General features: G+C 41.1%; 1 protein-coding gene across 5 annotated transcripts in view; it reads left to right on the top strand.

Annotated features, from left to right (window-relative positions):
• WDFY3 (WD repeat and FYVE domain containing 3) overlaps nucleotides 1-27014 on the top strand; it is a 185216-nt gene that overhangs the window by 60191 nt on the left and 98011 nt on the right. For all 5 annotated transcript variants that reach the window (XM_055722688.1, XM_055722701.1, XM_055722682.1 and 2 more), the window contains 6 exons: nucleotides 6367-6490; nucleotides 17575-17684; nucleotides 18719-18880; nucleotides 20668-20860; nucleotides 23423-23609; nucleotides 26482-26648. In XM_055722688.1, coding sequence (XP_055578663.1) covers nucleotides 6367-6490; nucleotides 17575-17684; nucleotides 18719-18880; nucleotides 20668-20860; nucleotides 23423-23609; nucleotides 26482-26648 — 943 coding nt within the window. The remainder of the gene's footprint in view (nucleotides 1-6366; nucleotides 6491-17574; nucleotides 17685-18718; nucleotides 18881-20667; nucleotides 20861-23422; nucleotides 23610-26481; nucleotides 26649-27014) is intronic.

Below are 27014 nucleotides of genomic sequence, written 5' to 3'. Positions count from 1 at the left end.
AGCTCTTCTCCCTTCTTTGTGTTTATTGTAGTGATGCATATTTAGAGATAACAATTACAATATCTCTTGTCAGACTTGGTTTTGCTACGCTAGATAAGCTGAACAATTTTAATTTCCTCTCGTGATAAATTCTTAGTATTTTCATCGCCCTTGTAGCCCCTTTCCTGTGTATTGAGTCTGAATCCCTTTTCTTGGACAAGGGGGATTTTGAACAAGCAATCTGTAGGGAAGATGTAGTAGCCGCTTGTACAGTGCCATTCATATTTCACTGCTTCCTTGTGCTCAGGCACTGAGATTTTGTTTGGAGGCAGGACTGTGACAACTGTCAGTGGAATTAATAGGAGCTAAATCTCCTGACATCAGTCAGTTACTCTGCCACTTCAGTTTGAATAACAACTCTGGTGGTAGTTTCAGGGTCTTGAAAGAGCAGTAGGTACAGATTTGACTTTTCTCTTTTTCCTGCTTTGACCTAAACCCTTGCTACTGAAGCTGCTTTTCAGTGATGGATTTGTGCTTGTATACCCTACTGTGGAGAACTGGAATCATCCAAAAACTAAAATGCAAAAACTTGATCATAAAATCAACTCGGCTTTCTCTTTCTTTAAATTGATGTTTTGCTGAAAGTGTGGCTTATGACAGTGTTAGATGTTGAATTGCTTAGATGCTTGTGCTGGTTTTGGCTGGGAAAGAGTTTTCTTCACAGTAGCTAGTATGGGGCTCTGCTTTGGATTTGTGCTGCAAATATTGTTCATGATCTGGGATGTTTTCATTATTGTTGAGCAGTGCTTACACAGAGTCAAGGCCTTTTCTACTCCTCACACCATCCCACTAATGAGTAGGCTGGGGGTGCACAAGTAGTTGTGAGGAGATGCAGTTGGGACAGCAGATCCCAGGTGACCAAAGGGATCTATTCCATACCATACAACATCATGCTCAGCATATAAAGATGGGGGAAGAAGGAGGAAGGGGGCACATTCAGAGTGATGTTGTCTGTCTTCTCAAGTAGCCGTTAATGTATCATGGAGCCCTGTTTTCCTGGAGATGGCTGAACACCTGTCTGCCGGTGGGAAGCAGTAAATGAATTCCTTGTTTTGCTTTGCTTGCACACGTGGCTTTGGCTTTACCTACTAACATGTCTTTATCTGAGGCCACGAGTTTTTTCACTTTTACCCTTTTGATTTTCTCTCCCCCATCCCACGGGGAGGGGAGTGAGTGAGTGAGCAGCTTTGTGGTGCTTAGTTGCCAGCTGGGGTTAAACCACGACAATGCTGTGTAGAAAAAATAATCCTAGTTAAGGTATAGCATTAATAGGATTTTCAGTCTACTAGGTAGCATGCTTTAGTGGATAGATCCCCTAAATGTCATTCAGTTGCCTTAGATCTTATTCCTAGTTCTACTGCTAACCTGTTGTGTGAGTTTGGGAGAAGTAAGCTCAGTTCCTCTGCTTTCTCTTTATCTGTTTGGTTTGTATGCCCTTTAGTTATGGACTTTCTTAATTTGTTTTTACAAATTAGCACAATGGAATCTTCATCTTGGCTTGAGCCTGTGAAGGTTATTTTGATGCAGTTATGCTTAAAATCTCCCCCTGGTGGTTACAGGTGGCTGATGCTTCTGAAAAAGGGAACGTACCCACTACAGCTGCTTCAACACTTACTTGTAACCTATGGGTAGAGAAATTTTTTTTCCTAGCTGTTGTGGTAGTTACTTGCAGCAGTATTGTATTTATGGAAATACCAATTGGTGATATAACTGGATTTAGGAAACGTAGTTCAGCAATGCACTATTTCCGTACAGTCTTTCCTTAAACTTTCATGAAGACTTCAGAGATAAAGAAGAACAGTTAAATTTTAATTTGTGTTGTTTCTCCTTTTTCCCTCTTCCCTTTCTTTATTGCTATGCTTTTTTTTTTCCTCTCCTTTACACTGCTTATTGACTTTGTCCTAATTCTCAGTCCTTCCACTTGATCCTGTTGAAGCCTAGTTGTGGTTGCCTTAGGTTTTTGTACCATTTGTGTCCTTTCACTGTCCTTCATTCAGCTGGTGTGTTGAAGCATTCTGAAAAATGAATCGGTGGCCCCAAATTTTCTTCTTGCTCCATCAAAATCAGCCCTCACCTAACTAGTCTCAGGTACCATTTATAATCCTTGAAAAGATGAGTGGTTTCTGTGATTTCCATCTGTATGAATACATCTTGGCTACTCTTTTCTCCTAGGTTCCAGCTTTTGCCTTGTTTGTTGTAGGTTTTTTGCTTCCCCAGGTTCCCCATGTCTCTCTTCTATTCTTTACAGAATCCATCTGATTTTGTGGATGGGCTTTTCTTCCCTTCTCTGAATCCTAGAGACTCTCTTGTTCCCTCCTGTACTGAGGTGAACTTGGTGCTGAAGACATGCGTTCTGTGTTGTTCAAATGTTTTGCTTTTATATCCTACCTGTGGTCATTTCTCTTCCTCTTCCCTCTTGTTTTGTTGTTTAGTTTTAACATCATTGTCCTCAAACTGACTGTTTTTACTCTGGGACCTTCTTGGAGTTGTCCTTCTTGACAGTTGCTGGATTTTGTCACTTCAGTTTCCAGCCTCTAAAATCTGAGTCGTAGTTTGGCACGTGGAGGGAAGGATGTATTGTCTGTGCTCTTTCACTTCCATTCTTGCAGTCCTTGATAATCATTATCAGTCATCAATAAACTGTTAGTGTAACACAAACAGAACGGATTTCTCTTGGTCAGCCAGATTTCATCTGTCCCAGTTACAGCGGAATTTTTTTTCCTTGCATGTGTGTCTTCCCGTGTTCAAGAGGCTGAGCAGTTGTGATGTCATCTGTTTATTTATACTTTCACAGCTTACCTTTTTACATTCCTGGTTAATGCCACCTTCTTTTGAGGCTTACATATAGAGTAATATATAGTGTGACTTCTTTGGCTTATCTAGTTTTGTTTCTTCTAGACTGTCAGCTGTCTGTGGTACAGCTTGTTTTGGAACAATCCTGCTAGGTTAGTAACTGAGTCAGAGTAAGGCAAACTCTGAAATTTATTGGAATAAAAAATAGAACAAGAGGAATATTTAATCTTCTGAAGGGTCTTATATGACGTTTTCAGTGGGAGACATGGTAAATCTTGGTTCACTTTAAATTCTGAGGTTATTTTCCTCTGAGACTATATTTTTACTGACAGAAAACACTAAAACATTGCTAGAAGTTTTGTTTGAAAAATATTATTGTTTCTCAAAGATAGCCATTAGCTGCAAATGTTTTAAGCTATCAGTTAATAACTTGATTAAAATTCAGACTCTGAATCCCTCAGTTACTTTGCGTAGTTATCTCTCTCCTGTTGGACAGGTTTAAGTGAGATTGAGTACTTGTGTTAACTGCCTTGAGTGAAGTCCATGATGGTGTACCATAGAAACATTATCTGTTACAAGATCGGGATGTCTGTTTTAGGAGGAGAAAACTCCAAATAAATTGTTGAGCTCAGATCAAGACTTCTGTACCGCACCTTAATGTGTGCTTCAGAATTCTGTTGTACAGAGTAGTGAGCTGTTGGAAGTGGTAATTGTGTGTCTTTGGCTGGAAGCAGGGAGTGTGTGTGTGTCTGTGTGTGTGTGTGTATGTAAAATCCAGGAAAAAGTTCTAGAAGAAGTGTGATTTTTACTGAATGCAGATATACAGAGTGAGGAAGGTAAGTGTGCTTCCCATAGGCATCCAAGTGGCCAGCAACAGGCAGCCAGTTAAATAACCTGTGTATCCACGAGCTTGAGGCTTTCTTGCTTAACCATGTAGGAGTTTGCGTGTATGTTTAGGTTTTTTCCTCCCTTCAGAAGTATCTGAAGTTTTGTGTGAAATGCAGTTCAGTTTTCTTCCTGACATTTTGAGGATTATTAACAGTAAATCCAGAGGAGCTAAAGCATTCTTAACTTTGGTTTATAGATACGGCATGTCTCAAACATGCTACAGTTTAAACCATCTTGCTATTTCTGGTAATGAATGGGTTTACAGACCATTTCTGTTTCCTCATTGTTCAGGGAGGCTTGTGAAATGATGAATCACATAGTAATGGAAAGCTAAATCAGTGCATAATTAACAAAAGATTAGCCCTCTGGAAGAGCACTCAAAAGGCTCCTTTCAGAGTTTGATGCATTTGTGGAAGCATTGCTCTACTGTCACAGTAGTAATGCTTTTGCAGTATATTAAAAAAGTGGATGGAATGATGAAGAGGCTGGTTTGTAGTAAATGGTTTACATTTTCTTGAAAGGACCTTGCTCTTCCTTATTAAAAAAGATGATTTACTGGTAAAATGTTTCATATCCTATTCCTGGGTTTTACTACAACCTTTAGTCAAATAATATATCAATATCCAATGCTTGCTCTACATAGCACAGACTTGGTTATGGGGCAGCTAATTAAAATCCCATCACCTCAGTCAGCCTTTTACTGTAATTTTGATCTCTGCATTTCTTGGGATCTGCTGACGACTCTAGGCAAGCTTGGGACAGGTAACAGGGTTATTAGTTTTTCCTCTTTATTGGTCTGAGTGAAACCTTTAAACGGTTAATGATGGCAAGATGCTCTGCCAACGTGTGTTCTGAAAGTCTAGATAATCTTGCTTAGGTTATACCAGCTAACGTGCAAGCCTCGAGGCCCCCTTCACATCTTGTAGCCTTGTGGAAGTTAGGCTCTCAGATGAACTGGGAGTTGATGCAGATGACTGCAGAAGGAGGTCTTGTGAAGAGTTTAGGGAGATCTAGGTTGTCTGTACTGGGAATGTTACATCCTTTGTAATCCAAACGAGGGGTGTTTTTCTTGGTCTGCTGAAAACAGTTCTGCCTATGATGTCTAGACTCCTGTTTGCTTGTTTTATTGATAATGGTGGTTGAAATTTCCTGTATGAGAAATGCTTATTTTTTTTGGTGAAAAATATTTTTATTGTGAAGAAACAGAGTGTTGAATTTCAGTGTTGTATTTCTGGCTCTATTTCATCATGACTTTGCAATGCGAGTAGGCAGGAAAAATATTTATGGCTCTCCTGTAATGTGCCAGAGCAACTGATATTAAGGGGAGTAAGGAGTCAAACTTAGACAAAGGTTATTCTGTCTTCTGCCTTTTAAGTTTTCTTCAGTGCGTTTGGGGTTCCAAGGTAAGTTGGTACTACAGTTATCTTGGATCCCTGTTGGCTGTAATACTGTGGATTTCACTGGATGTCCCTTGACTTAAGTGACCTCAAGTATGTCAGCAGCTCAGTTGTAATAGTATAACTGGGTCACCCAGGGAAAGGAAACAAGGGTGAAGCAGCTGCTGAGTCCAAATCGTTTGTACTGCTGTAGATCACATCCTCTTTCTGAGAAGCAAATATACTATGTTGAACTAAAGTTTTATTAGAAAAATACTGGGTTTTTTTACACTGGCTCATTGTGACACTCCTGCAGGTTATGTACATAGCCTTGAGGGAGAAAATGTAAATGAGCAGAGAAGTGTTTTGACTGTTTAGGTATTTAGCAGGCTATTCTGTTTTTTTCAGCACCGACAATTTGGATTGCATGCTGTGTTTGATAATTAATATTGTGGTTTAACTGCGACCATTTTAGTCAAGTGTGGATGGAGACTTCTTTTTGTGTGCAGTCTTGAATAAACAGTAAATTACCTCAACAACTAGCTAATCCATTTTGAGCTAATGTCATGTTCCATAGCTTAGTGCCATGCCACAGAGTTAACAAATTTCTCCCTGTTTAATGTGATTCAATAAATGATTTAATAACCAAATTAATGTTTAATTGTGAATTAAGTGACGATTTATAAAAAAAGATAATCCCTAGTAACTACCGCTGTTATGTTCAGGAGGAGCTCAAGAGAGGACAGTAAGGCCTTGGGATGCCAGCAGTGTGGGAGGCTTCCTGTTGTTGTCAGTTTATTGAGGGAAGACTTAACAGGGCAGTTCTACTTCCTTTCTAGAAGATTTACACACATCATTCTGTACCTGCAGTTCACCCCTGTGAGACGTTTAGGTCCAGGAAATAGTAAAGGAGTTGCTCTTAAAAACAGAACTCCAGTAGGAGAATTTGCTCTGTTACCTAGTCTTTACCCACTTACGTGCAATCTCAGTCTTTAGAGGCTCTGGGGTTTTCATCTTGCAAGAAAACTCATGATTCCCTTTTCCCTCTTTGTTCATCAGATCTTACCTCCCTGAATGATGGCTTAATTCCAACTATGAATATATCTTACAGCATGCACTGTGAAAACCAACACAGTGATGAATACCGCAGCAGGAAAACAAAAACTTGTTATCTCCATGGTAATACTCCTTCTTTGCAAAGGAAGGCGGTAGTTCATAGTGATCCTTGTAAAGTGAATGACTTTTTGATACTCCATTTTTCTCGTTTTAGGTGTTTGGAAATGCTCCTCCAAGTACAATGACAGAAAAATTTTCTGATCTTCTGCAGTTTACTACTCAAGTGTCACGATTGATGGTGACTGAAATTCGACGGAGAGCATCAAATAAGTCCACAGGTATTGCATGGGGCATAAGTTTGGGCTTTGAGATGTGCATCGCCAATTTCAGATCAGTCAGGATACTATGAGCTGCCATCCAAGCCAACTGTGCAGGCTCAGAAATGGAATTCTGCGCAGCGGAAACAAATTGTCTTCCATTTCTTTGGGCTGAGAGAGGAGGAGGCTAGAGTTTGCCTTCCTTGGTTACGGAGAAAGCAGAGTTCCACAAACTTGACAATGCATCAGAGGGAGAGGAGTGAGCTAAATTGCATTACCTTCTAGTAGAAGGAGACCAAGAACATGTTGCTCTGTCTTGCCTAAGGTGCCTGTTTGCGGTGTGTTTTGCAACTTGCATATATTAGCATTCCAAAAACATGCTTCCAGGCCAACAGCTACCTTAAAATGCTAATAAGATGTGAAAGTACTGCAAGTCCCACATCAGGACCAACACCACCAGCTCTAGAAAGATATTAGTGGACCTGTCTTTTGCTCTGTTTATTAAACGTCAGGATGAGATTTGGTTCTGTTGAACCCTGCATGTTTCAGAACCTGACTACATTTGGGCAATTGCGTAACAGAAGACAATGCACCAAGAAGGCATGTTTCTATAGCTTTCCTCTTTGATTTCCTCTTCTGAAGACAAGCGCTTCTGGGAAGTATCAAACTTTTGTCTACTAGATAATTAAGATCTGTGCTGGCTTCTCAACTTGGATTTAGTGGTAAATAAGGAAATAGTGGGCTGGAAAAGGCTGTGCAAATTATTACGCATGAAATCAGGAGTCACAAACTGTGCCAATTACAATTTCTTTCCATTTTAAGTAAAGTGACTAACAGTGAAACAGTCCAGATGGCTAAACAGATATCATAGACAAAACCTGTTCTTTATGGGTAAACAGGCACAAAATGTCTTTTCCTTTAGGTATTTGGTGGAAATGAATGTCCAACAGCCGTGCTGGGAGAATGGTGGTGTTCATTTGACCTTTTTTTCTGGGGAACATCTGTTACGCCTGCTAGTCAGTTGGATTCTGCTAAGAATGGCCATTTTTGTGTTTATTACTTAAGCTATACCTCTGCTTGTTGCTTCAAGATAATCCAGTTGTCATCCTTGAAACCTCACAAGTCAGAGGTAGACCGTGGTGGTGGGTTTTGGGAGTTTTCTTGTTTTCTACTCACGTGGAAACTTAACCACAATGACTTAAAAGGCAGTTTAGTACTCTTCTAAACTATAATGTAATGAGTGCCAAGGTTGACTTTAAAATGGAAGGCAGTAATTTTTCCTCTGTTATCAAGATTGTTATTAAGTCTGTCAGTAAACCCTTTTCAGAACTTACTTTAGAAGGCCTTATAGGTCCGTGTTCTGAGGTTGCTTTGTGACTCTTGGTGGGACCAGCAAGTTGCGGTTTGCTGTCCAGAAATGGCCAATTAACCAACTGTCAAAACTCATAGTTTGCAGACTTGCATGTCAAAACTGTTTAGAGCTAGGTACACCTTTCCTGCAAGACTGAAAAAAATAATAGAAATTATTGGCTTTTTAGAATACGCTTTATGTTAAAGACACAATATTGTATCTATGGTTTGTGGAGGCACTTGGATTTATTTTTTTTTTTTTACAACTTCCATTATTTTTGTGTACCAAACAAAAAGATACAGCATATCTTAATAGCTATTAACAGGTAATTATATCTCCTAGCACATTTTTAAAAGTGAAAAACTTCAGTAAAAACTATATGCAGGAAATGTCTCTGGCAATATCCAGGTGCAGATTCCTGGTGGTGTGAAGTGCTCTGTTTAAGTCAACAAAACTGCTGAGCTTGTTTTAAAGGCAAGCCTTCCATACAAATGTTATCAGAAGTCAGCTTTAGATAGTTAATGAAAGGGAAGAAATTTTACAAGAACTTGCTTTCTTACAAAGAGATGAATACAGTATTTTATAGTTGGGAACGTGGTATGATAAAATCTTACCTGTGGCTGTGTTAGGGTTTGTGTGTTTGTTTTTTTTTCCCCTCCCTCTCATAATGGAGCACAGGACAATTTTTTCATCAGGCCTTTGAATATTTATGTTAATAGCTATGTGAGTAATGCCATTATGGAAGCATATCTCAGTTATTCTTGGCAGACTGTAGTAGTTTTCTCAGAACAGCATTCCCTGATTCAGTAGTAACTATGTCAGGATCCTATCTTAAGTAGGATGTTCAACTACAGTTTCAGCTGCCTGATTTTTCTAGTATGTATGTAACCTCGGAGTAAGAAAAATGAAGCAGCTAAAACTGAGTTGTGATAATTTGCAGGTGACAGCAATAACCATATCTGTGCATAGTTTCCCTTGCCCTGGGGTACCTAGTCTGTTTTAGAAGATGGTGTGGTCATGGGTGAGATAGCTCTATATACTTGACATTTTTAGCTGTCCGACTTTCCACAAATAAATCCAATTTCATGTCTGAATTGATCAAAGAAGTTGTGGTAGTACCATGCTAAAATATATGTTCCAACTGCTATTCCTAATGTAGTCTCAGTTCAGAAATGAACATTTCTTCTGTAAGCCAAGTGCATCTGGCTCAGGGATGAAAAAGATAGACTTCTTAAAAAAGGGACAAGGACAGCTGGAATCTTGGTAGAATAAATGTGTCTGCTAATGACTGCTTTGGCTACTGATGCTGGAAGGGAAGCAACACTTATATTTCATATATTTTTCAAAGGACATAACCTGGATGCAATTGGTTCCTCTGTGATTTTGCAAATACCTCAACAGCATGTCCTAGAGTGTTTGGCACATCATCACAATTTAGACCCAATACAAAGATAAGCATGCAGCGGGGAAGGTTAGTTCGGGCAGTCCCTCTAGCATGGACAGTGGGACTTGTGTGCCATTTCAAGGTAACTAGCCAGGCTGGTTCACGGTGGAGTGTGGTCCCCGAAATCCTCTATGAGGGAGTGGCTGGTGTGCAGGTAGGTGCGAGAGCTTATCTCTCTGTGCCACAGGTGCCATGAGCTGAATAGCCTGGGATCTTTGGGTTTATCATTTCAGTGAGTACCTGTACTTTGTACATAGGAAATCCCAAGTAATGAATAGTTTCATATTGCAGACTTAAAGGTAAGTGCATAAAGCTGCCTTCCCCAGATCGAACTGTGAACCCATGTAACCAAGCGGTGGGTTCCCAACTGCAGTCACTAACAAACAGAAAATAAGAAACAGGGCAAGTACAGAGTACATCTTTCTCTTTCACTCTTAACAATGTCTTGTATTTCAGCAGTTGAGGGTGTGTAAACCTGTGATTTGGTACCCTGTAGTGGTTATTCCATGTTTACTAAAATTGTTTCCAACTCAATCCTATGTTATCTGCATCTCAAGTGCACCAAAAGGCATACTGACAGCTCCCATTATTTAATGCATTAGGATGTATAAAAACTTGATATTACAGTGAGATTCAGAATGATTTCCGATGGGCAGTCCTGCAACCTGGGGGGTCCTTCCCGAGTCAGAATATGAGTAAGTGTTTGTGGGGACAATCTATGAAACGTGTGCAGAAGGGTAGGAAGTTGAAGAATGAGAAAGCAAAACAGTTCATCACAGGTCTGGAACATTTTAACCTCCTTTTGAGGTCCATGTCAAAAGTTGTTTGATATTTTTTTTCTTATTTTTATTTCATGTGTGCTAGTCTGTGTAGTTAAATTTAGTTGTGTCTTGCTTCAGTGATTTCAGTCAACATTTCATCCGGTATTTGCAGTATTCTCTGTATGTATTTGTCTCAGTGTTTTGCTATTTAATGCTAATTTTACTTTTTACCATACCTCTGGACTGTTCAGCTAATCCCTCCTTCCTCCAGAAACAACATTTCCAGTTACTCTTTATACCCTCTGAATGTTGTGGTGGTTTGGGTTTTTGGGTTTGGTTGGTTTTTTGCTTTTTTTTGTGTGTTCCCACTCCCCTCCCCCCCCTTTCTTTCTTTTCATCTTAATGTCACTGATTTACTCAAACTGTTTCACCAGTGAAAATGCTTCTAACAGATCTGCTGAAAGACTGTCATTATCTCATCTTCAAACCACTTTGGGAGACCAAATTGAACATTCATCATCATAATGTTTAACCATGGCAGAAAACCACATCAGTGGTTTGTATTTGGCCTCTGACAATGCCTACCTTTATACTTTACAAAATTCCATTGACCTGCAAACTCTGCTTGTATTATTAATTTCTATTTCTGTCGTATCAGCAGAACTAATTTTGTTTCTCTTAAATACACAAGAGTTAGTGTTATTTGTTCAAGTGTATCTTGTGTTTTGGGTAAGTTTTACCAATGGTAGTTAAGGACACTTCTTATCTTCTACTAGTACGTAGCCTTTTGGGCTCCTCCCATGGTGGTCTGAAGTTTTCCTGATAATGTTACTTTCCCTGTCTGCTTCTCTTTAAAGAGTTGAGACTATTTCTTGCTAAAATAAGTGGACTTAGGGGCTGCTTTCAGACTTTTTTGGTACATTGGTTAACTTTTCTGCTGAGAAGAGATTATGCTGGAAATAATCTCACACGCTGTGACTACACATGTCTCTTTTCATTATATGTTTTTCCTCCTGTGGGTGACTATGCTTTACAAGGTGATTCTGTCCTGAATTTATTGAAATTGCTCTGAAAGGAAAGTAGTGTCTTATCAGCTACTCATAGCAGCCATTGATCAGAACTGACTTCTGATATCTGGTTACTTTTAGTTAACTCTCAATTTATTTTTATTGCTGTTTACCAGATCTTATGCAAGGCGAGTGTAAGCAATATAGTGCCTTTCCAAGAGATCCTAGGAAGCTCGTTCTTTTATTGACTGGGTTGTTGAGGCTGTATGCTGACACAGTTGAGTTTATCTTTGGATGAGCAGCCCTCTGTTTCTGCACACTGCAAAGGCACCAGCCACTTAGTATCTGCAGCTTGCGATGACAGCACTGCACTGTTCCTGATGATTGAAGGAAGACTTTCTGCTATTCCATTTTTGTTTGTGTTGATACTTCTGTCTTAGGACAGTTGGAACGATTTGTATTCTTTAACTCTAGGTGTCTGACTGTTGACAGGCATTCCCTGCAAGAAGTAGTAGAGACTTCTTGAAGGCTCAATTAGAAAAGGGGTCCCTGATTTCAGCTTGCTCCCCATCCACTCCCCTGACATACACCCATTCATCCCACACCCCTTGCCCCCTTTGGCATATGCACAGGTATTTTTTCATTAGTATTCTACTCTGGGGTAAGAGTAAGCTATGCAAAAGTCTGATGATGCTATTATATGCAATTTATGGTATTAGAACATCTAACTAAATGCTTCATGTATGGAATTTGTCTTTAGTGCTATTGCTACAGGCGATATCATTGCTTGTAACATAGTGCTGCTTTTTGCTAGCAATCTGAATGGGTGTAATCCCATTGCTTTCCATCTGCAGCTTTTCTGAAGTCCAGGACACAAAGCACCTGTGTCATCTTTTACATATGAAACAAATTCTGGTGTTTTTATTCATCTAATCCTCTATCCCATATATACTGAATCCATGCTGAAAAATCTGAGTACTTTGTATTAACTATGTAAACCACATAATCATGGTGATACTTATGCATATATGCTTGCACAATTGTAAAGATATGTATGCTTAGGTATTATTTTATAGTTTTTTCTCTTTGCTCTTTTTTTTTTTTGCTAGCTAGCATATCCCAATCCTAGATTTAGTGGTTTGTTCTGCAGATGTTGAAGGGCTAAGGACATTTGGGTGAGGCACATAGAGGATGTTATATTAAAAAGATGACTTGAGCACTTCAAAACCAGGGAAAAGGCACAAGAATTAAATTAAGATTAGTGCTGATGATAGAAATTAATCTTAAATGATAGTGCTATCAACTTTGCTCAGAGCAAATGACAAGACAACTTCTTCCTGAGCTTAAAATGCTGTCTGTGTTTTAGGTAGTGCTTAATTAAGACTGACAGTTTTGAAACTGCTATTTATAGTCTTCAACTGCTATGCCATTTAGGATGCCAGCAGCATGGTAACTTCTTCAGAAGCATATACTTAACCCCTGAGTCTCACTTTCAAAGATGACTAAAAGAGTTCCACTGGTGGCTTTTGGAGACTATGCCCAAAGGAGGCTGTGCACACCCTGGTTGGTACCAGTTGTACCATCTTACAGTCGGAGACTGACTGCCCACCTCTGCCAGTGCTCAGACAGTGCTGGTGGGGCACTGTCATTGTAGAAGCAGCATGTGCTATAGATATGCTTGGTGCTCAGAATTTGGGCAAGTGGCTTTTGCCAGGAATTCTAGTATTTCGTGTATGCTTCTAATGTAGGAACGATGGCTGTGGTATGACTGTTGTGCTTTCCAAGTTGGTCTGCTCTTACACCAAACCATCTGGCCAATGTTTTGCACCGGTGGTTTTGAAAAACAAAGTGCTCACCAGATACTTCAGGTCAGCATGCTGGGAAGTTGTTGCATGTCCATGTTTGTGTGAGTTTTAAAAATTGCCTTGCCTTTCACCTTGTTATTTCAAGCTTTGTTTTATCTTATTCAGTCTCATGCAAGGATTTAGTAGGTGCCTATCCTTGCTTCAGCCAGTGGTTTGTACAAAAACCTGCTATGGGAATAAGGCTGCAAAACAAAAACATGGGAAAATAGTCATTGAACAAATGAACCAAGTCTGGATTTTTACCTTAGATCTGTATTTTTACCTTAAATCTGTATGTCTTTTTTTTTCCCCTAGGATTATGAATATGAAAGGGTTTCTGGGCTTTAGGGAAAAATAAGTCCTCTTTGCAATTGAAGCGAATGCAACTGACACAGGCATGGGTGACACGATACCTGTCTGAGACATCCATCAAATAGACCTTTTTCTGTATGAGAAAAAAAATTGTAGAATAAGAGAGGACTCTTGTCTGACCTGCTTACAGCTGGACTAGCTGCGAGATGGGACCAGGTCGCACTGGGCTTGATCCATTTGCGTCTTGAAAACCTGCAAGGCTGGAAACAGTACAGCCTCTCTGGGCTCTGTTTCAGTGCAACTCTGTCTTCAGGGTTTGGGGAAATTTCTCCTTATATGTAGTCTAAAACTCTCTTGATTTAAGCCTGTTGTCTCGTGCCATCCAGCCGTGCAGTGTTGTGAAGAGCCTGGCTGACCTCTTGATAGCTCCCCCCACCATGGGCACTGAGTCTGCTGCTTGGTGCCCCTGAGGCTGTCCCCTCTTCCTGCTGAGTAAACTCTGGTTCCTGAGCCTCTCCTCACGGGGCTGGTGCTCCAGCTCCCAAGCATCTCTGTTCCTGTTGATTGTTGTCTTCCCTACATTGAGTTGGGTCTGAAACTGGATGCAGCATTCCACACATGATCTAAGAAGTGTTTTGTGGAGGGAAGAAATGACTTTACTTAATCTGTGGTCTGTCCTTCTGTTGATAAAAATTTTTCTTTACACCATGATTTTTATTATGTTGTTTTACCAGTGTCTGATGGCTTTGGCTTGGTATGGTGGTAGTCTTTTTTGGGAAAAGTTAATGTTAGGACTGTAAAGCAAACAACTGTAGAAGTCTTCTAGGATGATCTAATTTGTGGGTTTATAGTCCAGCTCAGTTTATCAGCTCCAGAAAATTATCTTATCAGTGTAGTCCATGCTAGAAGTTTGATAAGTGCTTTGCCATATAAAATGTATTTACTTTAGAACAAACACCTTCACAGGTATGTACTGGGGAATCTTGACAGCAGATGAAGCAAACAAAGATTAAAATTGAATTTTTCTTCAGTTGCCAATATATTCCTCCATTAGTAATTCCTTTGTGTTTCCTTTTAAAGCAGTATTAGGGACCTTCCTCTTCTGTCCTAGTTGACACTAAAAGCACTGAAGATGATAGATATGCAGTTATTAATGAAAAATGGTTTTAGATTTCCCTTAAGGGTAATGGGCAGTCATTATGACTGGCATTATAGATTTCTTAACATGTGTGTATTCAGACAACGGTGAAATAGGATTACATTTTCTCTTGATTTATTTATTTAGGCTTATAACTTGTTTACTAGGCTAAATATTCAGCTCTGAATGATATGGAACAGCATCTGGTTCCAGAATGGCCACCAGATCTTTAGAATTAGCCACAAGTTCTTAGCGTTTTCATTTTCCAAAAAATGTAGGATGGGGATGTGGTAATTCCAGATCTTAGTCTTAATTTTATAATAGAATCGTAGAACCATTTAGGTTGGAAAAGACACTTTAAGGTTGTTGAGTCCAACTGTTAGCCTAGCACTGCCAAGTCCACCACTAAAGCATGTCCCTAAGCACCACATCTACATATCTTTTAAATACCTCCAGGGATGGAGACTCAACCATCTCCCTGGGCAAGCTGTTCCAATGCTTGACAGCCCTTTCAGTGAAAAAACTTTTCCTAATCTCCAATCTAAACCTCCCCTGGCATAGGTTGAGGCCATTTCCTCTTGTCCTGTCACTTGTTACTTGGGAGAAGAGACCGACCCCCACCCGCCTACAGCCTCCTGTCAGGCAGTCGCAGAGAGCGATAAGCCCCCCCAGGCTCCTTGTCTCCAGGCTAAACACCCCGGCTCCCTCAGCCACCCCTCACAACACTTGTGCCCCAGCCCCTTCCCCAGCCCCGCTGCCCGTATCTGGACACGCTCCAGCCCCTCAGTGTCCCTCCTGCAGCGAGGGGCCCAAACCTGAACACAGGATTCCAGGGGCGGCCTCACCCGTGCCCAGTGCAGGGGGACGGTCACTGCCCTGGTCCCGCTGGCCACGCTGTTGCTGACACAAGCCGGGATGCTGCTGGCCCTCCTGGCCACCTGGGCACGGTGCTGGCTCATGCCCAGCCGGCTGCCCACCAGCACCCCCAGGCCCTTTCCCCCCAGGCGCTTCCCAGCCGCTCTGCCCCGGCCTGGAGCGCTGCGTGGGGCCGGTGTGACCCCAGGGCAGGACCCGGCACTCGGCCTTGTGGAACCTCATACAAGTGGCCTGGGCCCGTGGATCCAGCCTGCCCAGACCCCTCTGCAGAGCCTCCTGCCCTCCAGCAGATCAGCACCCCTGCCCAGCCGGGTGTTGGCTGCAGACTCGCTGAGGGTGCACTCGATCCCCTCGCCCAGATCACAGACAGACACGAACCAGGACCGGCCCCAGCGCTGAGCCCTGGGGAACACCACGTGTGCCCGGCCGCCAGCTGGATGTGGCTCCATTCCCCACCCCCCTTTGGGCTCGGCCAGCCAGCCAGCCTTTTACCCAGCCCGGAGCGCACACGTACAGGCCGCGAGCAGCCGGTTTCCCCAGGAGATGCTGTGGGACATGGTGTCAAAGGTTTTACTGAAGTCCAGGTAGACAGCACCCACAGCCTTTCCCTCATCCACTAGGTGAGTTGTCTTGTTGTAGGAGGAGATTAAGTTGGTGTCAGTCAGGACCTGCCTTTCATACACCCCTGCTGGCTGGTCCTCATCCCCGGGTTGATCTGCTCATGCTGCGTGATGGCGCTCAGGATGACCTGCTCCATAACCTTCCCCATCACCAAGGTCAGGCTGACAGGCCTGTAGCTCCCCAGATCCTCCTTCTGGTGCTTCTTGTAAATGGGCATCACACTGGCTAACCTCCAGTCAACTGGGACCTCCCCGGTTAGCCAGGGCTGTTGATAAATGACTAAAAGTGGCTGGGTCAGCAGTTCTGCCAGCTCTCTCAGTACCCTTGTGTGGATCCCATCCAGCCCCTTAACTTGTGCATGTCCAAGTGGAGCAGCAGGTCACTGACACCAGTTTCCTCCTGGACTGTGGGGACTCCATGGTGCTGTTCGTCCCTGTCTTTCAGCTTGGGGGACCCAGCACCCTGAGGGTAACTGGTCTGGCTGTTAAAGACTGAGGTAAAGAAGGCACGAAGTACCTCAGGCTTTCCCTCACCCTCTGTGGCTGTGCTCACCTCTACGTCCAATGAAGGATGCAGATCCTTTTGTTGCTAATGTATTGGTAAAAACATTTTTATTATCTTTACAGCAGTGGCCAGCTTAAGTTCTAGCTGGGCTTTCACCTTTTTAATTTTCTCCCTTTGTAACCACACAACATCCTTATAGTCCTCCAGAGTTGCCTGCCCCTTCTTCCAAAGGTGACAAATTTTGTTTGTTTTCCCCCCGAGTCCCAGCCAAACTTCTCTGTTCAGCCAGGCCGATCTTCTCCCCCACCAGCTTGTCTTTTAGCATGCGGGCACGGCCAGCTCCTGTGCCTGTAGACTGCCGTCTTGAAGGATGCCCAGCCTGCCTGGACCCCTGGGCCCTTCAGGACTGCCTGCCAAGGGACTCTGTCCACCAGGATCCTAAACAGGCCAAAGCCGGCCCTCTGGAAGTCCAAGGTAGCCGTTCTGCTGACCCTCTCCTTCTCTGAGAATCAAAAACTCTATCATCTCATGATTACTATGCCCAAGATGTCCACCAGCCTCGACATCACCTGCCCGTCCTTCTCTGTTCAGGAACAGCAGCTCCAGTGGGGCATCTCCCCTGGCTGGCTCCCTGACCGGCTGTGCCAGACAATTATCTTCCATACACTTCAGGCATCTTCTGGACTGTTTCCTCTCTGCTGTGTGGTATTTCCAACAGACATCCAGTATGTTGAAGTCCCCCATGAGAACAAAGGGCTGGCTTTATTTCTTTGTTCCTGCTTTTTTTATTCTTTTTGCCTTTCTGCACCTCTCTTTCCCTCCAGTCTTTTCCCATTGTCCTCCATACTGTTGTTTCAGTGCAGTGCTTTTTTTTCAGAAATTTAATATCAGTTTTTCCCACTGGAACCACTAAGTGATGGTGACTTCATGTCTCTGGAAAAGAGTATGTTGTATTTGATAAAGCCAGAATACTCAAACAAAAGTTGCTTAATGTTACTGAAAGCTGTCTGCTGCTTTAAAGGATGATGCATGACCTAAGAACGTACTTTTTGTGTCCTTGCTAGTGTCAAAACCAAGTGCGTGTGGAAGATTGGAATGTGTGTCTGGAGAGTGTAGGCCTATGCCTAGTCCTTTTTTCAAGTAGTGCTGCAGAGGTGAATTCATGCTCAGGTCAGCTAAGAGGATGTGTTCCCTTCTGCAGACTGCCATACTGAATTCTTACTGCATATTTTTTTTTAACCCTACAGAGGCTGCAAGTCGTGCCATAGTCCAGTTTCTGGAGGTCAATCAAAGTGAAGAAGCAAGTAGAGGTTGGATGCTGCTCACCACAATCAATTTACTAGCTTCATCAGGACAGGTTAGTCTTAAACAGCAAGGCTAAAAATATATTGTGGGGTGGGAGAAACAAAAGCAATAAGGTAATGAACTGCATGAACACACACTAAAAGGTATTGTAACTATATTCTGCTTTCTCTGTAAAGATCCGTTTTCTATTGTACTGCCACAGGACTTCTGCTTTAGCTCCTTGTGGTTTCAGTTGCTTAGAAAAATAATAGTTTTGGAACTTTAATTTATAACGTTCTTTTGAATTATGCACACAACTTTTATTGTTCCCCAAAGGCTTCTCTTGCGTGCTGCTGCTTAGTGCCCTGTGAGGTGCATGTCACAGCACCTAAATCACTCAGACTTTGAACTTGGGCTCCCCATTCAAGGAGGGCAGCTGCAAAAAGTGAAGCCAGCAGCACTGATGAGCTGGTGGTAGAGTGAATCTTTACTGCCTCTGCTTTTGATGCTGTTCTCCAGAGAGCCGATCTCTGGCAATGTACTGGACAGCTGTGTGGTTTGTTCTTCCTGCTCTGATCTGCCTTTATAACTGAGCACATCATCTTATCTGTGTTTGATATGTCACCAACCTCCACCCTGATTTGTCTGTTCTTCCCACTGATGCTCACATGTTTTCTACTATCATGCTTCTTATGCCTGTTTATACATTCTTGCCGAGTGAGAGCATAAATAGTCTTCCTCCCACTCCCATTTCTACTGCTATAAAGAATAGATACCTAATGAGGGCTTGGTTGAAGGTCTTCTAATTAACTTGTAAGCTTCTGTTGGCAGAGACTGTCTGGTTTTGTTTCTGTCCTGAGCCGGGACTGCTCCAAACTGTGGCTGTTAGATGCTGTTGTCATGTAAATAAAATATGATCCTGTTTTTAAGGTTACCGTTTAGGTAGGCATTCAAAGATAGATGGTGAATCTGTACTGCCATGTGGACGTCACCAGCAGTGTGAGAAGGAAACGCCAGCATTTGAGTCAACTGCATTATAAAAACATGGCTTTTTTAATATAGTAATATGCTGAACTGTTATTTTTGCTCTGTTTTCTTTTTCCCCAGAAAACTGTGGACTGCATGACTACAATGTCAGTGCCTTCCACACTTGTTAAATGTCTGTATCTGTTTTTTGATCTTCCACATGTGCCTGAGGTAGTTGGAGGAGCACAGAATGAACTACCTCTCGCAGAGCGCCGAGCGCTACTACAGAAAGTCTTTGTACAGGTAAGAAAGGTAGATTAGGAAGTTGCAAGAGGAGTGGCAGTGCTTCATGTGAGAAAAGTCCAGAAACTTTTCACTTGAACCAGGTTTTCTCTTCCTTGATTCCTCACAAACTGATGACTGATTAAGATGGATTTTCCTCCAAGTGTAGTTGAGGTTAAATTTCCACTTCCCCTGTGGTTTTTGTCCTTGGCAAATACCTCCTCCCCAAAAATGCATGTAACTCTTCTGTGCAGCTGCTTAAAAGGAGGAATGAGTTGACTGTTATTCTGTATTAATTTAACTGGTCTTTGGTATCTTTGGCTGTTACTGATTGAAATAGACATAGTTAAAACCATTAGTATTGATAATTATCTAGGAGTTAGTTCAACATATGCTGTTTTCCCTTTAATTATGGAAATAAAACATGAACGAATAATTTAAATACGGGAAGCATCGGAGCTTGCAGTTACTATTACAGTTATCCCCCAGATTTCCCAGGGAGGCCAGAGCCACCATCTGATGAAACTTCTAGAAGGAGCTGACAGTTACTGTTAGAAAAGGGTCAGTGGTCATACTACCAGTTTCCATGTGCAAATTGCATGCATCTCTCTATAGCCACACGTGCAAAACCACAGAGTTTTATCAGCAATCACATCCTTCAGGGCTTTGAAGGCAGTGTGAAGATGTTTAGGTATAATATTAAAGAGTCATTTTAGTTTCTGCAATACAGAAATAAAAATGAGCATTATTCCCACAATTATTAGCCACAGTGTCTGCCCAGTAACAGTCACTATATGAGAACATACCCATTTACCCTTTTTTGGTTTTGGTTTTTTTTTTTGTTTTGTTTTTTTTTTAATTTTCTGTCTGTGTACTACAGGCTGTTTTCTAAAGCAGAAATCACAATGTGCTGTGAACTATCTTTCAGAAATTGCTTTGCTGTGTTTCAGTCACCAGAGTTAATAATAATCAATGTTACCCTATGGGGTCCCCCCAGTATACTACCACTCAGCTCTTTTCTGTCCCTCTTCAAGGGCCATAAAGTGGTGCTCTCAAATGAGCTGGGTGGAGTGGGTGAGGTTTCATATAGCTTCCAAACCTCTTCCAGACACAGTCAGCCTTACAAAGTCTTCCTCTAGTTTTCTGAGAGGGACCCTCAGAGTTTCCTGCACCAGACCCAAAATGGATGTCACATGTCCTCAAAGCATGCAGAAAAGGGAGCACAACGTAGTAATTTTGATTGTGTGGCTGCATTTTGTCTTATATATGGTAACCTGGGAATTCAGATCCAGGTGCCAGTTATCCAGGTAGGTTTACAGTGTTACTGTAGCCTTTCCTGCCACACTATTTTGGTTGTTTTCATTTTACTAAGGTGTTACAGATGCTACTCTGCCAACATATCTCTTCAGTAGCTGCCTTCCTGCATTCGGAAGGGATACAATAGTTTGCTTCACAGGCTTTCTGCCCTACTGCAGCATTTAGACCTATAAATTGGGTAACTAGCAGATTCTCCAAGAATGGAATAACTTAGTATCCATACAAGTATGCTGTGTCAGCCTAAGAGATATAAACTCTGCTGCTAATCTTTTGCTAGTCATTTTAAACTGAACCGGGACTTGAAATAACCATGTGTTCAATAACCTTGTCTTCAATTTAAATTACAGAAACAACACACAAAGGGGAAACAGTGTGTTATCTTTTTTAATGTGTATGCTAAATGGAAGAATGTTTAGCTTTTTACTAAGTCCAGGCAAAAATAACAATGATCAGGGTATTAATGCTAGATGTTTAATGACTTATTATTTCAGATCCTAGTAAAATTGTGCAGTTTTGTGTCCCCGGCGGAAGAACTAGCTCAAAAGGATGATCTCCAGCTTCTGTTCAGTGCAATAACCTCATGGTGCCCTCCCTATAATCTGCCTTGGAGGAAGAGTGCAGGGGAAGTACTAATGACCATATCGCGTCACGGCCTTAGTGTCAATGTAGTGAAATACATTCATGGTATGTGTCTTTATTCAATATTATTTATTGGGGTTTTTTCCTATTCTTTTTCTTTCATCATTTTCTTAGTTAGGAAATAGGCATGAGAATAGTAGATCAAGGAAAAGCTTTGGGGCTTTTTGTTTGTACACGTAAGTATTTGCATACAGGTAAAATTTCAGAGCACAGTGTTGTGAGAGAGGTGTTTGTAGCTGAATCTGCCTCATGCACATTTCAATTTAACATTGAAAGATAGAGTTTCCCCTCATGTTTTGGTGTAGAGTTTACAATGACCAAAAGAAAAGGCCTTTGGTAACGTCAGTGACTGTCTGTATTGAAAAACATTCATGGGGAAGATGCAGAAGTTTGTTGTTTTTGCTGCGAGCATTAGCTCTTAATGGGAGTTAGTTGTTTTCCGTCAAACTGAAAAAATTCAGTGTGAATTAGCAACTGCAGTCCCTTGTAGATGTGTGAGGCAAGCTAGCAGTGCCCTGTTTACAGCTGCTTGTAGCTGGCAATAAAAGTGTAGAGATGTCTGAGGAAGATGCAGGAACCAGCTCCATGAAAGCTCATGTTCTGTAGTAAATACCGGTGTGTTATGTAGACTGGGGAGAGCTAATTTGGGTCTGTTGGGAGAAGATTCTTTCTCCCAGACACCTTGCTTTTATGGGAAGAGGCTGGGTGAGACTGTTACAGCCACCCTTGATTTGCAGTGTACTCTCCATTATCCGGGACGTTGGGAGTGGCATACCCTGGTAACAGCAAACCCAGTGTAATACAGGCACTAGGAATTGCTTGAGGGAACATGGTGTTTGGGCACAGAAGCAGTTGAGTGCAAACCTCCAAGTGCTGATTGATGGAACAGCCAACTGGCTTTCTCCCCTGTGGTCCAGTCCAGCTTCCCTGTGGAGTCCCCAACCCAAGGATGTTGTCCCTAGGACTGACTGACTAGATTGCTGACCTTTCAGCCAGCCTGTGTTTCTTCTGCTGGGCCCTTGACTTCCCCACTTGGCCATACAGCTTACAGATTGTAGGCTTTGTGCATCCTGAAAGCCAAAATAAAATCATCTGATGGCCTTAATGCAGCCTGCGAGCCACCAAATGACTGAAGGAGCCAGAATCATGCCATTTTCTCTCTTGTACTTTTTTTAAGACAAATAGCATCCTGACACTTTCAGGCATAGAAAATATAGTGTATAGGGGTATTTCTGTAGCTGGTTACAGATTTTGGTAGCTAATATAAGTAGTATTTGATTCATCATGTATTTTTACAAGGGACTGGTTATGGTCTGCTTAGCAAGGGCAACTGCCAAACTGGTTCATGACAAAGAATTTGTGAGAGCAAAGCAAGATGAAAACAAGTGTTGGAGAAGATGTTAGCTGCCCAGGAGCAGCTTTGCACACGAAATACTAGTGTTGCATTAATTTAAAACTACATGGGTGCTTAGCTTTGTAGGATTTGAGGTAGGAAATTTGATAGAGTGTGTTTCTAGCACTATATTTAGGGGCTTTTAGACTGTAGGACCCCATAGAAGCATTTGTAGTTTTTTAATTGGAATGACTGTTGGAAGTGAACTAACATCCTTATCATACATTTTAGCAGTGTACATCTACTGGAAAATAAACCTCACGGTTTCCTCACACACTGGGAAGCAAGTAGTTAACAAGACTCCACAAAACCATTTTGACAGTTTATGAAATACGTCACCCTGCTCCCACACCTTCACAGAAAATTTCAGTCTGTGTTTTTTCTTGAGCTAGCAGTGTGTTTCCAATTCCAGTCAGAAAAATGTGAATGTACAAGTATCACTTGGAGGCACAGAACAGTCAGCAGTTAAGTATATTCAGATAGGACTTAAAAGGTGGTAGGTATTTTGCCTGCATCTGTAACAGCCTTCTGGTGGGTTTTGGTAAGTGTAGAAAGTGTATGTGTATATGTGAAAGTATTATGAAGCACAACAAAGAAAGTAAGCAAGTTTTGACTGTGGTGTTTGACATATTGCAGCTACTACATTTTCACTTCTCTATGGGTTTGATCCACAGAGGAGTGAGGCTGGCATATCAAAAGATATTCTAGTTTTTTTAAAAAGTGAAATGAAATCTTAAAAATAAAACCAGTTGGTATTCCCTCTCACTTGTTGATTAAAAAAAAAAACGAACATGACTTAAGAGATTACATCTGTCAAGAGGCTCATCTCATACTCAGAAAAAACGTTAAGATATTTTATCGTATGCAAAGGAGCATCCTTTCACTATCTCATGCTTGGATTTGATCCCTGGGAAATTTTGTTATCAGTCTAGCTAGAAAGATTTGCACTTGTCTCGCACATGCTGTGAAGTTAAAATAGCAGATAATTGAAGTGAGCATCTTTAAGGAGTGCAACCTAAAAATCTGAGAAAGAGCTTAGGGTTCAGATCCAAAACTGCTTGAGAATCCTGCTTGTGTTGAAGTGCTCTTATGTTATGTGATAAAAGATAGTTAAATAACAGTTACCTTATTGCTGTGATTCTTGTACTAGTTATGCTTCTTGCTGTGATTAATGTCAGTAAAATTCCAAATTTCTTAATTGCAATTCTTTGCAGAAAAGGAATGTTTGTCCACGTGTGTTCAGAACATGCAGCAGTCTGATGACCTTTCTCCCCTAGAAATAGTTGAGATGTTTGCTGGACTTTCTTGTTTTCTCAAAGACTCCAGTGATGTATCCCAAACGCTGTTGGATGATTTTAGGATATGGCAAGGATACAACTTCCTCTGTGACCTCCTCCTCAGGTATGCAGAAAGTGGTTGAAGGAATGCAGACAAATCACTGAACTTTTTCTGAAGAGATTTCTTAGTAAAGAATAGGTTTGAACAAATAACTGATTATAGGTTATTATGAAATTAGGATATTAGAAACAAAACATGAAATTATGTGTTTCTCTCAATTTATGAAACTACATTGTTTACTTTTTATTCATCGGTACTGGTTTATTACTAAGTGTTTCTGTATATGCTAAGAAAGCAGATGCTTAATAATTGGTACTAAATGTTTAGAAAGAATTCAGAACATGAAATTTTGGTTGCAACTGGTCATTTTTGGGTTTGGTTGGGGTTTGGTTTGTTTTAACATACTATTGTAACGAAAAATCATATACATAAGTGTGGTGCATGCTACTTAGTATTGAAGAGACATTTTTGTCCATAAGCTCTAATACCAGAGTGCTGGAGGGAACACTCATGTTACCAGGGATTCGGGGTGTGTGTGTGTGTGTATATATGTATAGTTATTATTATTTTTTTATTTGTACTTTTTATTAAAGGTAATGCTAATGTGCTGATGCATCACAAACTATGGCAATGAAAATGCCTGCCCAGACAAGATTTGGATGTATGATCCATCCATGATTTTATTTCTTTCCATGAAAGAAACTTCATTCTTTTCTTCTCAATCAACAAATTAGCATCTGCTCCATTATTTTTGTAAAATCAATGGTTGGTCTGTGTTGCTCGCTTTGAGTATGAAGTTCTGAAGAAGCATGCTTAGCTGTTGAAATATATGTTTTACAAAACCAAGACAGAAACTGGGAAATGATGTCTATGAGTGTACACCTTACGAAGTGTACTCGGGTCAAAGATGCTTAGAAACAGTTCTGTAATGGCCATTAATGAGAGGTGTAAATGTTGTTATTTCTCTTGTTCAAGCCATTCATTTTGTGTGCTAGGATGATAGGTTTTGGCACCCAAATAATTTGAACTAAATTTTCTACTACATAGTATGGTTTGGGTTTTTTTGTTTGTTAGTTTTAAATGGATACCAGACATAGACATGGCATTTTAAATTCTTAATCACAGTTAAAATTAGTCGTAAATTATCTGCTGTGTCATAAAAGCTAAAACACCTGTTAAGGAATCGTTGTTCTTGTAATATAAATGGTGGTTTTGAGTATGTTATATTTATTCATGCATTCATTCAAAGCAATGTAATTCAAACTCAGCTGTTTTTCAGAAACTGTCAGCCAGAGTTTAGGTGGAATCTGAGGGGAACACACTGTCATTAGCAATTTCATTTTCAGGTACAAAAGCAATCCCCTCTAGATCAAGTGTTTTAAACATACTTTCTCCTGAGCTTTCTCATCCTTTAAATCGAAGAGTGGGGGATCCCTGACAGAGGTGTAGGAAGACTAGCGGTTTGCATGTCTGATTGAAAGAAAGGAGAGCACCTGGCTGCTTCAGTTGACATCAGTAAAGGCTAAAAGCATAGGAATAAGTTATCCTCACTTCTTCCAGGGTGGCTCTAGAAAACTTGCTAATACTCTTGCAGAAATGCCTGGGATAAGATGAACAGTGTGCACCAATGTGTGGTATATTTGTTAGTGGCTTGTGTGTTATAGAGGAGATGGAAGATGGTTCAAAACGGGAGTGCTGTTTTCATGGCCATGTGTCTTGCCGTTTCTTGTAAGTTTTAGTTTATTTGGTCTTCAAATCAAAACACAGTTTGTTTCAAAAAAGCATCATCTTGGGGAAGCCTATGTATTGGTCAGTGAGGAACAACAGTAATGTATACTCCCTGGACATGATTTGGCTCAAACCTACTGACAGAGATTTGTTCAGCTCTGTGGCACTGTTGTGAAGATGATTGTCATGTGGGGTAATGAAATCTGGACCAAAGAAGAAAGGCTTTGGAGCTGGTAATGCAGAAGGACACGTGAAGAAGGTGACTTAATAAGAAATTAGAGGAGGCCTGTGAGGACCAAAGGAGCAAGTATGTAATTTCGCCTCAACGATGTGAAAGGGCAGGGCATATGGAGGATTAGTAGAGTGGCAATAAGTGACCTAAGTGCTTCTGTAATGGCTGCTTGAAGGAGATTCAGCTGCATGTCTGAGAAGATGATGGAGGATGCAGAATGAGATGTTTCTAAGGCCTCCCACGGTCACTTGTCAGCAAGAAATAAAACACAGCTCGCATTGTGTGAGCAAATAGGAGATTGTGATCCCCAGTTTTCTCTTGAGACCTGTAGATTAAACCACGTTTAATTACTTACTAACTCTGTAATTTTTGGTGAAGTAGAAAGAAAATGAGGATTGTTCTGGGGTTTGGAGTCAGTTTTTAGGGTTTGGTCTGATGATGTGTTGCTGTTGGGGAACAATGGTTGGAATGAGACGTTAGCATTTCTATTGTCTTGCGTTCAAAGGTAGTCCTAATGAAGATGTTTCATTGTGTGCTTTTAAGTGTTAGGCTTCTACCAAGGTACCTTTTCATTAGCATAAAATAGTAGCTCTCAAAGTGGCAGATAGAATCTAGCAGAATAATTATGAATTTATTAAATGACAGACTACCTAGGTGTTTCCCTATCCAATAGCTTCATGTTTGTAAGAGGGTTTTAAAAGTCTTCATGTCTGTACTGCTTTTTAGCAGACTATTGAGTTCAAGGAAAGATTTATGAGGTGAGTTTCTATGGCAAATAAATGTATGGTCTCATAAATCCAATAATGTTTTACTGAATGGTATGAAATATGAACAGAGAACTTGTGAAATACTGCAGGAACAGAGCGCTAAAAGTGTGGTCTCTAAAATAGAGTAAAATGGGAGAGAGATCTTATTGAAGTGATTTGAGTTGAAATAAACTGGTGCTGCTAACTTGATCTATTGTGTTTTCTTTAGATTAGAACAGGCAAAAGAGGCTGAATCTAAGGATGCTTTGAAAGACTTAGTTAATTTGATAACTTCCCTAACAACATACGGTGTCAATGAATTAAAGCCAGCTGGTGTTACCACTGGAGTACCTTTCCTACTACCTGGATTTGCAGTCCCACAGCCTGCAGGCAAAGGTGAGTCTGCTTTCTTTCTCCCTCTGCTTGTATTTTGGTTTTTAAAATGTAAACAACAAAATACAGAGCAGCTGCGTACTACACAAACCATTTGCAAGTGAGTCTATGTTGTTTTACTAAGATTGCATATCAAATACTTTCTTCTGTTGGTCTCAAAGGTTCTATTTTGGGGTTGGTACCCAAAGAAGAAAGTGTAGGGCTTTCGTCTTCTGAGGATTAAAGGCTGAGTCAAATATCTCTCACTGCAAAGCTGACAGTTTCTGTGTGGACATTGTAAGAGATCATCATAATGGAGAGATGCACTGATTTGATTTATGGTATTCTAAGCTGCTCTTACTAACCTGATGTGAAAGGCTGATGTGCTGG

Source organism: Falco cherrug, chromosome 1, assembly GCF_023634085.1.
Source record: "Falco cherrug isolate bFalChe1 chromosome 1, bFalChe1.pri, whole genome shotgun sequence".
Classification (NCBI taxonomy): domain Eukaryota; kingdom Metazoa; phylum Chordata; class Aves; order Falconiformes; family Falconidae; genus Falco; species Falco cherrug.
Note: the sequence above shows the minus strand (reverse complement) of the source record. Positions and strands in the feature narration are given on the sequence as shown.